Here is a 13,459-nt window from a genome sequence, read left to right as displayed (position 1 = left end):
AAAAATAACTTATTTTGATGAGTTAAAGCAATGTAAAAAAAATAAATAAATACAGTGTAGAATATACAGTTTGTACAGTATAAAAACTAAGAGTCCCAGTAAACCACATATTCGTGTGTATGTGTGTGTGTAGTAGTAGTAGTAGTAGCCTACTGAATAATGGTCAGAGGGCAGGTGGGTTTGGGGTTCGTAGTGAGTGTTAATGACAACGTATTAATTCATTAAACAGAAAACATGAAATCATATACATTTGTGTTAATAACATTCTATCGATAATCTCTGATTAATTTTCAAACTGCTGCTTTTTTAATGACAGATGTATGTTTTATCCCTTGTGTCAACAAACTGCACGCGCCGGGGGCTCCAATGCGCACGCGCACATCAGCGAACGGCTCAGTTCCAGCTGTTGCGCATTCCACAGCACAGCGGAGTCGCCGCTGGCCAAGAGCGACAGGACAGCGCCTTTCAGTCACCAAAGAGCCTCAAGACTTGTTTAATTCCTTTGGAAATTTATTATTTTGGTCTGATTGTTTCACTTGTTTTCATTTTTATCATCAACTGTCGGCAGAAAGTTGGTGTTTTCATAGAAGAGGAAATATTGAATAGGTTTTTCTTTCTGTCATTTGGAAGCGCGCGGGATATTTGGCGAAGAGCGCTGCGCACCTTCAGTAAGTGTCTTTGGAGTTGCCATTCAAGATGACAGACATCGTTTCGGCAATGGTGAGACTTTTTATCTTTTACACAAATAAACCTTGAAGTAAAAGTCTGTTTACTCAAAATAAGCGCGCACTGTCTCTGTCTATAATGAACAGTGTGATTCTTTACTTAGGGACATTTACCTATAATATTGGAAGATTAAACTTAAGTCTATATTATACATCTCATACATGTGTGATGGATTGTTGTTATTACAGTGACGTCTAATGAAATGATCTGACTGGTTCGGTAATGACAAAAACTATAAAAAAATTGAAATAATATTAAAGTAGAAAATATAGGCTATAATATTGCTGAATCAACCTAAATACAATAATTTATACCAACAAAATTATTTTTGTGTTAAATCAAGTAAAAACAGCTCAAGTTACCATTTTACAGTGTATTTTCATATCATGAATAAAAAAATAAAATAAAAAAGTCTCTCTGCTGTCCTGGCAGATGTGTTCACTTACGATCTATTTTATCACTATCATTTCCACCATAAAACTTTAAAAAAAACTTTGTCTGAAAAATTGCTTGGTGTGCTGGTAATGACAGCAGTACCGTGATTCAGTCTTCTTTAAGTATACATCAAATGAATTAAGAAATATTTTCTTTTTTAAGTGTCCCTAACTGAATCACTCAGTACCTGTTTGGTGATGCCTAATGGTTAAATAAACTACTAAATATGACTGATAATGTTTATTTTGGCTGCAGTCTCTATTCTACTTGACTCTTGGCACAATTTGGCATGTGTTTTGTCTGTTGAATTCATCATGGGCACTGAATCATGACTCTGAACTGAGAGATTGGCATCATATAAACATCAAACACCAGAGACAATGATAGCCCTCTTTAACCCAACCTGAAAGAAAACCGGTAAAGAACTTTTAAAAAGAGGATGGATTTCATTGTCTGACAAAAAAAAAAGAATCAATCAAATTGAACTGAGCAGAACAAACAGCTGAAGGTTTATAGTTGTTTTTATTGTTGTTTTTGTGCATTGTTTTGTTTGTTGACTTAAACTACCCATGCACTGTGCAAAAACAATAGCGTTAGAACCCTCAAACCAGATGTTATGGTTGTAAAAACACTGTCTATGACACTCAGCACACAAGTGTTATGAGTTACATGCATAAGAGCAGCAATTATTTCGTGAGTCACTGCGAGATGATGAAAAGATTTAAAGATGCAGACAGACGAGAGGGATGCAGATGCTATTAGTGAACCAGATGCTATGGTTGTGAAAACATTGGACCCGTCACTCAACACTTTTACAATTGGCTCAGGTGTGTTAACCTGTGATCCAGCTGACTTGCAGAGCTCTCACTGGCGGACAGGTGTGAAATCATTGTTGAGTGTGGTTACAAAGACAGTAATTGCATGTGTTGAGTGATGATTCTGTCAATCAGTTTTGACAAGAGAAAAACATCTGCATGAGGTCTCCTTTTATTCAAAAACACCTCAGAGTCAGGAGAACCATGGACCATATACTCTTGGTTCCAAAGCAAGTTTTTCGCACAATGCCAATTCTTAAACTATTATTTCTACTGTGAAGAGAGTTTTAATAATCAAAAGAACCTTTTGTACATGGAAAATGTCTCATGGATGCAACAGGTTCTTTATGAAACCATAGATGCCTGTAAAGAACCTTTATTTTTTTAACCCTAAAATGACATACAAATAAATAAAAATTTAATAAAAATCAGTTTAAAAGTTTCAAATTGTTAAATTTTTTACTTAGTCTGAATAGTACGAAACTTGGTGGTTTTTATGGCAATTGCTGTATGAGCACAGAAAAATTTGGACATGATTAAAAAAGGCTAAATGGACAATGAAGTAGTCTTTGATAATACCTAAATATATATCCAAATGCAAAACCTATTAAAAGTAAGTAATAATGTCTGAAAATACTCTTAAATGCAACTAGGAATACACAGCTCTGTAAATATCTATATATAGGGCTAAGGTATTTAAATACCTTTGCTCCATTTTTAACTTGATTGAAAATAATATGATTTTTTTTTTATTTATTTTTTACTATTTGCATTTTATTAAATAAATGGTGCATCATTTAGTAATCTAGTACCAAGAAATCGCCTTAAAATACAAAATATTAAGGAATAAATATTATTGAAACAAAGAGTTAGCTTCAGTTTGTAAACTGACCTATATGTGTAAAAAGCTCTATATGATGGTAATGGCTTCTTCAAAGAAATATTTGCTTGAGAGGAATACTGTTAAAATAATATTACATAAGGTTTTGCAGCCTAATGTGGATTTCCTTATAGTTCTTATCCCTGCAGACAGATGCAGCTGTAACAACATTCCACACTCTTTCATTTGTTAACTTTGGAATTTGGGACTAATGACTTAAAAGGTTTTAATATGTTTTTTCAGACAATTTGAAAAATCTTGCATTATAATGGTGCAGGCGAATTATTATTCAGTTCCTCAAGTCGTTTATTAAAAAGCTAAATATCTGCGAGTACATTTGCCCTGTACCGCTACAAACTGTTCCAAATTGCTTCCATAATTACAGTCTTTATAGATAACTATTGTTATTTTTAAACATAACAGCATTAATATCACCCTCCTTATGCAACATAATGATTTTCAGTGGCCTGATAGTCAGTGAAAGACTATAGAAGGGGAGGAAACTCAGAACAGAGAGTGGTTTGTCTACCTAAAAGATCTCGCATCATTGAGTGTGTCCAGGGGAAGCAAGGGGGCTGCTTCAACCCTTGGTTAATGAGCTGCATGCCATGAAGGGAATCCCATATTAAGCTGAGGTCCAGGCACAATGAGATCATTGTCACATGTGTGACAGACTGGACTAAATAAGCAGCGCAGCTTTGTCACCTTTGAGAGATCAGATGGGCTTTCAATGCGGATATTGTTAAGATGCGAGTGTGTAACTTTAATCAAAAGATAATGACCCCTGATAAAAGGGAATGTCATGTCATGGCTTCTCTTTAATATAACACTATAAATTCAGCCTGCATTCACAATCTTTTAATATCTCTTATTTGACTTTCTTTTTTTGTTATTGGACTGCCAAAGATTAAAACATTTTATTTCCAAGATAATAACTGGACCCCGACGACATGTGATAATGTAACATGCATATGTTTGACGCTTTTATCATAGCAATAAGGCTCAAGAAGCCGTGGTTTACAGTGAATTTAGAACAGCTAAGGGGAGTTGTTAGACACGACACGGAGAGGAGTGCCTAAAACCCCCTTAGCTTTTCTAAATTCATTGTAAAGCCCGGTTTCACAGGGCTTATTGCTTTTAAAAAATACTTATTTTAATGAGGTCACAGCCAGGTTTGGAGAGTCATTTACAACGGCTTCAAACGCAGCCCAACCAATCAGAATCAAGGATCTGTTTTATAATGTGTTATAATGGCTTAAATTTGTAATTTTGAATAGCGGTGCCATAGAAGAACGATTTCGGTTTCCCCAAAGAGCATTTCAGTAAATAACTCTTAAAGGAAGCATGTTTTCATAGGGTGAAGAACAATTTAGTAATCTAAGAACCTTGCAATGGAAAGGATCCATCAATGTCAACAAAGAACTTTCAAGAGTGGCAGTATACAGTAAATAGTATTCCATTCTGAACATAGCCCCTATATGTAGGGCAAAAAGATGAACCCGGCCATCACAACCAAGATCAGCCTACCTCAAACTCATTTGGAAATGACCTGGAAAGCAACCATGTCTCTGCCAGAGTTCTTGTTAGATCTGATGAGGGAAAGGAATGAAAACAGGGGGAGGTTGACAGACCGTTTCCCTTTTTAAATCTCCCACCCGTCCGCCGAAATGCTAAACTTGTGTGTGGCTGTCACCACCCGTCCTGCAGCTCTGGGCGAGACTATGAAATGTGTGATCCTTCTTTGATCGTCCCATGTGCGTTACAGCTGAGCTGATAGTTGTCAGGAATGTCCTCCCACATCATGCCTTGCGTAAAGCAAAAGGACTCAAAAAGCCCTTTGTGTAAGATTTTGGCCTTGTCTGCTCCTTCTGTTTCTTCATCATAGATCTGACGTCTCAATGTTCTCGTAACACTTCTGTCTTTCTCTCCACAGTCTTATCTTTCATCCTGTCTCAGTGGCTCATAAAACAAATGTTGTTTTCAAATTAACACTCTCCCCCTTTTCCTTCCCCCATTTGATTTCTTTCCTGCATGTTATTAACCCACCGCAGTCTTTATGAAAGACCTGGCTTCTTTGTTTGCTGTGGATGCCTGAACATGCCTGAACATTGCAGCTTTTACCTGCATCAAGAGGTCTTGACGATTAAAGCCATAGTCAGGGTCACCTAACAAAGATCCGCCTGTGTGTAAACAGCAAACCTGCTCTTATCGCCCCACAGTTGCCCACATCTATAATCCTAAGAGCTGATTGGACGGAGAGGTGCTAGAGAGGAATGTAGCTGGTATTTTCATCCTGGGGTTCTCAAAAGCAAAACACCTGGGACATTCCTGCAGGAGCATGCCTGTCTACCCGTCTGAAAAGAGGGCAAAGAAAGTTGAGGAAGGGGATTATGGTTCATGTGCAGTTGTTGTTAAGCTATAAAGTGGGTCATGTTATTGTCAAGTGCCCCCTTGGGACGTGGCCAAACGTGAACTTAGGGTCTAAAGGTTCTTTAAGGACTTAAGTAACATAAAGTTGACCTTTTTCAGAGAGAATTAAGCTTAGTTTGAATGCAGTGAATGCAGTATTTCTGTTTACTTTAAATCAAGAGAGTTTATAGTATAAACTAGATGTACCGCATGGCGGTACAAAATATGACCGCCGCTCAGGCCTGCACTGGCTTTCCACAAAAATAAATGACGTGGAGCAATTTGGCTGTATTGCGTGTTTATGTATATACCTAAAAAAAGTAGTAGTATGTGCATGTCTGTCTGTGTGTGTGTGTATGTGTGTGTGTTTGTGTATGTGTGTGTCTGTGTGTGTGTGTGTGTCTCTGCGTGTATGTATGCGTGCGTACATGTGTGTGTTTGTGTGTGTGTGTCTGTGCATGTGGATTTGTATGTGTGTGTATGGGTGTGTGTCTGTGCGTGTGGATGTCAGTGTGTGTGCATGCTTGCGTTTGTTTGTATTCCTGCATGTGTGTGTGTGACAGTATCATCCTAAACCAGCAACCCTTCGCTCAACACCACCATCTACAGGCCGATGAGTGTACAGTCACTAAATGTGCACATAAAAGTGATTATGGGCTAGGTTGATGTGGGCCCTTAAGACCAACATACCATAAAAATGTCTTCATCCTCTGTGCCACGGTTCAGGTAGTTATTTAGGAAAAACTGCATTTTTGGGGTTTGGGGGGGCCCAGCGCGGGGGGGGGAGTGGCCCCCGGGGACCAAACGAAATTTTTCCGTAAAAGTCTAGTGGGGCTACATGCCCACCAAATTTCATGTTCCCCGGTGTTTCGGTGTCCCTGGTATCGTTGACGAAAAATTCAGTAGATGACAAAAAAAACCCCCCAAAAAAAACGTTGACAATCCCTATATGACCGCTTTCGCTAGCTATGCTAGCGGCGGTCATAATAACCTTATCTACATACACTACCGTTCACTACTGTGAAAGAAATTAATACTTTTATTCAGCAAGGAATCATTAAAAACTTCTACAGTATTTCAAATGAACCGTTGAACTTTCTATTCATCACAGAATCCTGAAAAAAATATCATGGTTTCCACAAAAACATTAAGCACGTGTGTTTTCAACACTGATAATAATAAGAAATGTTTCTTGAGCACCAAATCAGCATATTAGAATGATTTCTTAAGGATCATGTGACACTGAAGATGATAAAACACTAGAAAGTTACAACATTTTGAAATATATTGAGACAGAAAACTGTTCTTTTAAATTTTAATATTTCACAATATTACCATTTTTACTGAATTTTTTTTATCAAATAAATGCAGGTAGTTAAGCATAAGAGACTTCTTTCCAAAACAATATAAAAATCTTACCGACCACTAACTTTGAACAGTATAATAGTGTATATACGAAGGCCTAAAAAAAGGTTTACAAATTTCTCATTCCTTGTATGCTTGTTTATTAAAGATTTTATTGAGGCAAATGTAAATGTCTGTTTTATTTATAAAAAAAAAAAAAAAGAAGCTTTATTAGTGTGCTAAGTAAAAAAAAAAAAGAATATTTATGACCACTTAAAAAAAAAAAATCATAAATCTTACAGATTCTGCAAGGGGTGTAAACTTACTAGCAAAAATAGCCTACTGCTAACATGTTACTATTATAATAAGCAGAAGTAGTATAGAAACTTGGTTGTAGGTGCAATCTGATTGGACCCTGGCGTGTGAATTGGAAATTAGGGTGTTTGAACAGCAGTGACCTTATTCAGGAAGTCAGTTTTGTATCTGAGGAAACGGGAACAGCGTGAGGCGATAATGGTCAAATATTCCTCTCAGGCTGAGTAGGAATAGCACATTAAAGAATGGTATAAGAATGGCTGTTTTCAGGTCTGGAGAAACCAAAAAAAGTATATGTGGGCCCTTAAGAAACTCTTAAATGTATTGCAAAATATATCTAAATATATTTTTATTTAAAAAAATTAGCACAAACCCTCGTTTCTAGGGTTTAAATTTTGAAACATGAACAAAACTAATTTTGTACAAAAATCATTATGTAACCAATTTGAAAAAATGGCTCAGAAAACTAAGGTTAGTTCTGCAGTCTAGCATGGCATCTGCAACCACTTGGTTTGATATTTTGTTTTTAATGCATTGAAATGATTACATTAAGTGTCCATATACATTTTGGGGCATCTGTGTACATGTTTGTGTGTCTGTTTGGGTGAGTTGGGTTAGCTGCAGTGTACTGTATGTCGTCCCTCCTCTCTATGGTAACTGCAACTGTCAGCACCAAGGCAAGGGCCATTTCTCACTACATATCCAGTGGCATGGTATGCCAAACACTCCCAATGACTCATGGGAAATAGTAGACATGGAAAATTCCTGCCTTTTCCTCCCACTCTCTTTTTTGCCCTTTTGGAATTGTTTTCACGCACATTCCAACCTATGTTACGTGTGGCGGCTGGATTAGAGAGTGTAAGTATGTTCACTCTGATGTTTATGGCCCTCAGGGACTGTTTGTGAGTGTCTGTGGTATCTATCTTGTTACTGGACTGCCATTAAACATAATAGCTTTTTCCTTACCTGGATACACTCAATGGTGTTTAAACTAGAACTGAAAGATAACCATCAATTGTTTGCTATAAGTAAACTTCACATGATCTAAACCACCATGTTGCAGTATTATATAATTCTCTAAACAGTAAAATTTGTCATTATTTCCTCACCATCGTGCTTTTACAAACCTGTATTATTCCTCCTTCCAAGGAAAGCAAACAATTTTTTTAAAGAATGTTCATGTTGCTCTTCTCCATATAAAGTTAAAGGTTTTTTTGAGGCACTTTTGAGCTCTAAAAAAAGACAAAAAAGCACAATATTAAAATATTTACTCATGCTTATGAACTAGATTCCAGGTCTTCTGAATCCACAGAACTAAACTGATGTCCCTTATTCACAGAAAAAAATCTTTCCCTTCCACCAGACCTTTAAAATCATTTTCGAGGTTTCTTTAGCATCAAATAGAAAACCGTTATTTTAAATTGTAATAATATTTTTACAATATTCTTTTTTTTAAGAACTTTGAGTCCCAAACTTTTGAATGGTAGTGTATATAGAAGGAATATAAACCTTTTATGCATTTTTTGTAGCCTGACCGTGTCTGCATTTACTTTTATTGTATGGAAAAAGAGTAGTATGACCATGCAGCTAATCTTGTATTTGTGTTCCACTTAAAAACAAATAAAGTCTCTGAGGTGGGATTTAAAGGGATAGTTCACCCAAAAACAAAAATTTTCATAATTTACTCACCAACATGTTGTACCAAACCTGTATGAATTGCTTTCTCCTGTTTAACACAAAATATATTTTAAAGAATGTTGGTAATCAGACAGTTGAAGGCACCCATTGACTTCCATATAATTTTTTTCCTACTATGGAAGTCAATGGCTACCGTCAACTGTTTGATTACCATCTGTAACACAGTTTTCATTGTTGTGGGAAGGAGGAGGCGGGAACCGGCGAACATTTAAAGACTTTAATAAATAAACCAACAAATACAAAATGAAAGTAAAAGACAGCAGCCCCTCCCAGGTTTGGAACAACATGAGGGTCAGTAAATGATGCCAACATTTTAATTTATCTCTTTAAATCTGTAAAGCCTTTAACGATTACATTTAAAGTATGTGTATGTTTAAAACATATCATTCCCTTTGTTCTCCTTGTGTGGTACAGGATACACAGTCAAACTGCCCAGCGAGTGTCCTCGAACCGGAGTCAGATCAGAGCCTTGGTTCTCCTAAGGTTAGTGGACCAATTGTTCAGCTTTTCTTTGAGGTCAGAACTATTAATGCTCTAATGCTCTGTTTTAGAGTCCACCACTGGACCTGATTGACACAGGAAAAGGACTGAAGGTACAAACAACGACCCCTCACCTAGTCAGCCTGGGAAGCGGAAGGCTGAGTGTGGCCATTACTCTGCTACCTCTAAAGGAGGGTATGTGGGTTTTTTCTCTCTGTTTGATTTGAACTATCTCTCGATCTCCCTCTCTCACACCACAACCCCAAATAACCATGAACAATGGCCTGCAAAGAATAGATCTGTAAATAAGACCCTCTGTCTATATATGCCTTCATGAAACAGGGGATGCGGCTTTTGCTAGTGCACTTAGGTTATCATAGGGAAGAGGATGGAATGATGGGGATTTTCTGATGCAAATATTCCCAAAGCAAGAACCCAATACGTCTTATTTAATCTTTACCTTAAAGAAACGTAAGGAGGCAGGAAGACAGGTCCACCTGTCTCTGATTACACACAGGTGTCAAGCTTGTCTTAATGACAACATCTGCAAACATAAAGCTCCCGCTCAGTCCTCGCCCCTCTTATCATGGTCACCATGGTAAACTCTGGAATGCAATCTCAGAATGGCTCAGGAAAGGAAGTGTGCAACCTATCAGAATAGAGACAGGAGAAGGAGTCAAGCTGACTTCCTCCCGTGGGACTGAGTAATAAAATCACAAGTATTACAGGACTGCTATAGTGCTGGACACACACAACGACTGATTTTAACTTGCTATTTTAAGGCAGTCTAATTATGTTTAGATTTTAAAAAGAGCAAATATTTGAACATATCCGTTAGTAATAGACTGTGAGGTGTTGAAATAAAACTGTATGAGGGCGCTTTGCGTCACTGGTTGAGTGTGTGAGCCAGCAGAGGTCAGAGAAGAGTGGAAATGTAAAACAAAAACACACACACCATTCATTGGAAAAGTACATCTCCATGCCAGCAACATGACTCCAGACAAAATTGGTGCAAATACGACAAAAAACATAATTCACATTAGTATTTGAAATAACTAAACTGGCGACAGTGCAGAAGATTTTGTATGCATCAGTATGCATTGTCAGATTTCATTTTGTGAGGTTGCATTAGTTACTTACAATTTTAGAGCTTGAACAAGAGTATATGAGAGGAAAAAATAATAATATTTCAATCTTTTTGCGTTAGCTTGCGAAACTTTAGCATATCCTAACAAAACTTTAGCATATCCTAACAAAACTTTTGGAAAGTTTCTCGGGGGAATGCAAAAGATTTGTGAGTGAAAAATTCTTCCCATGTATTTTCCATCATAATGTCCCCTTAGGGACTCCCGTAATATTCATGTAATATGTGACCCTGGACTACAAAACCAGTCCCATGATTTATACATCATCTGAAAGCTGAATAAATAAGCTTTCCATTGATGTATTGTTAGGATAGGACAATATTTGGCCGAGATACAACTATTTGAAATCTGAAGAAAAAAGAAAAATCTATAATTTTGACCCATACAATGTATTGTTGGCTATACGCTGATTTCACGCAGCCGCCATTTTGAAATCGAAAGTGAGGCTCCGGTGGGAAGAACCCCGGAAGTAAAGATAAAAAACAATGCCTTGGATTACCAACCTGAAGCTGCTGCCGCGATTTACACTATTGGATGTTAATATTCAACATAGGATATGTATATAGTTCATTTCTGCTTCTTTTTTTACATTCTGAATTATATATAAAAAAAATATTTTATTTATAAATGAATTTCACTGTATATAGTCTAAAGTATGAAAGAAATGTATGTACATTTTTAGAATTGACACAACATCATTAAACACAACGATACGCAATCGCATTCACGACTCTCCTGTGATTAAAGGCGACACTTCCGGTTTTCTTCCCACCGGAGCCTCGCTTTCGATTTCAAAATAACGGCTGCGTGAAATCAGCGCATTGCCACAAATATACTCGTGGCGGTGGCGTGCTACTTTTGACTGGTTTTGTGATCCAGGGTCACATATGGATTGAGATTAGGTCTGAATCTGTTTATTGACTGTTTTTTAATTTGACAATGAAATTAAAAATACATATTTACAGCAGTTTTATTGTAATTTTATTGTATTCCCAAAGAATTTTTTTAAATATATTTTACAAAAATATTATTGGTAAGTGTTTGAAAACGATACCATTATTGTTGCCGTGTAAACAACAAAAACACAAATTTATGAAAACAGTGACGCGTATTGTGTTCAGTCGCGCCGTAGTGTTTTTTTTACAAAGTGACATCGCCACCTACTGGCCTGGGATGCATAATTCAGAGTTTTTACTTGTTTTCGCTGATCCGTGTGAACGGGTATCATTTTGACGTTGTCGCTTGTCCGCGAAAAACGCGAAGGAAAAACTTTTCGTTGTTGTGTAAATGTATCCCAACACACCCTAAATAACTAGAATTTTTATTTCTAGTAACTGTCTTACAGATTAACTGATTTAAAACATAGATAACCACATTGCATAAATGTATTTATTTACAGTCTTTATTTCTTACACTCCAGATTAATTTAAATCAGCAGCACTAAATGCTTCATACTTCATATTTAGTTGATTTTTATTACAGGAGTGACACGTATAGGCCGTGACGATGCCCCTGTACCTCAGGACATCACTATTGAGGGTCCCGGCATTGAAGCAGAACACTGCAGGATTGAGAACAGAGGAGGGTTCGTCACTCTTGACCCATGCGGACACCTGTGTTCGCTCGATGGAGTCCCTGTTACCAGACCCACACAACTCACGCAAGGTAACCACAACAGAATTATGACTGCAGCACTTCAGCGCATTTGAAAAAAGTGCAAAATGCATTCACAACAAAGAACCATCATGCATTGCATGCATGTTTTTGTTTGTTTGCTTTGGACAACACAGTGTCTGAGTAAATTAAAAGGGGAAGAGGTTTATGACCTGGGAATGAAGTGTGTTATAGTGGTAATGCATGATGTGTCTATCCAGCAGGGTTTTGGTTTTGGACGTCAATCATTGTTTAATTGGTGTGGTTTTGGATCTTTTCTTAATGCGACACTGTGACTCAGAGCTTCCAGAAGCGTTAGAGTAAGCTCCCGAGCTCAGCTTTTCAACCCAAGCTTGTATTTTCCCATAATTCCTGCATTCTTTAGCCTCATCGAGTTCCTCAACAAATGATCCATCATTCTCCATGCTCATTTTCTTTCACATCTCAGTGAGAGCGAGTCAGATAAACATTTACCAGACTTATTCTGACACTCTTCAGTCCCGAAATACAAATATTGACAGCATTGCGAGATGGGTCCTCAACTTTTGTCTTTGTTTCCGTTGGAGGGAATGTCAACAGGCACGACTGTGATGCAAATTAAAACAAATTTCTTTTCGTTTTTGAATGTTTTTAGAAGAGAGACCCAGTTGTGAAGGAACTCATATTATACATTTGCATTGCAACAAGCAGCCACATGCTAGTTAAAAGGATGCTCTGCTGTCAATGAGAAAACAAATAGTATATATTTGAGGCTAACCTCCCGTAACTCTAAATGCTTTGAGCACAGAAGCTATAGGACTGGTAATAATCAGCAGAGCTCAGTAAGAGGTCTATTCCACCTCCACCACTCTCTGTGACGCAACAAGTGGAGTCACGTCCCCCCGGGCAATTGCAAAACTTCATTTGATTGGCAAATTCTTTGATTGGTGTCAGACTCAATCTATTATTAGACGGTTCCAGACTATGTGAGTCTGTTGGGTAGTTATCTAATCCTGACTAAGGTGTCTGGTATGTAAATAGCAGAAACCGTATTATTAAAAACAGACCGCTGAGTGCATGTTTTTTTAATGTTTATATATATATATATATATATATATATATATATATATATATATATATATATAGGCCTATATATATATAAACATAAGTGTATATATATATATATATATATATATATATATATATATATACACACTGTAGAAAAAAAAGATTGTTTACGTCAAAATGCTCATAATCAATCATATGCTCAAGAAGTTTTTATTTGTCTTGTATCTTTCTAGAAAGTTTTTCTTCATCACTATCTTCATTAGCTTGCGGACTGGCTTATTTTCTAATAACAATATGAATTGTGAAAAGTTCTATACAAATTACAATGTTTTAAATATTTCTCTTGTATTCTAATAATAATATTTTTTATTAATAATTCCAACCTGATTTCCTGGGAAAATGTAACTATGTTATGAGGAGGTGATTTCATATGAATTTGTATGATGTGAATCGTATAAAAACGTGTGATTATTAGGAAAATATTAAGCATAAAGGTCCACTAACCCTACCCC

General features: G+C 36.8%; 1 protein-coding gene across 3 annotated transcripts in view; it reads left to right on the top strand.

The window, feature by feature from the left end:
* Nucleotides 1-413: 413 nt before the first annotated feature.
* The window catches only part of phldb2b (pleckstrin homology-like domain, family B, member 2b), a 45,184-nt gene continuing 32,138 nt past the window's right edge, over nucleotides 414-13,459 (top strand). For all 3 annotated transcript variants that reach the window (XM_082183602.1, XM_082183603.1, XM_082183601.1), the window contains exons 1-4: nucleotides 414-720; nucleotides 9,037-9,105; nucleotides 9,174-9,297; nucleotides 11,730-11,912. In XM_082183602.1, the coding sequence (XP_082039728.1) occupies nucleotides 697-720; nucleotides 9,037-9,105; nucleotides 9,174-9,297; nucleotides 11,730-11,912 (400 nt within the window). In that variant the 5' untranslated portion in view covers nucleotides 414-696. The remainder of the gene's footprint in view (nucleotides 721-9,036; nucleotides 9,106-9,173; nucleotides 9,298-11,729; nucleotides 11,913-13,459) is intronic.

The sequence above is a fragment of the Leuciscus leuciscus genome (genome assembly GCF_965113295.1).
Source record: "Leuciscus leuciscus genome assembly, chromosome: 11".
Taxonomy (NCBI): Eukaryota; Metazoa; Chordata; class Actinopteri; order Cypriniformes; family Leuciscidae; genus Leuciscus; species Leuciscus leuciscus.
Note: the sequence above shows the minus strand (reverse complement) of the source record. Positions and strands in the feature narration are given on the sequence as shown.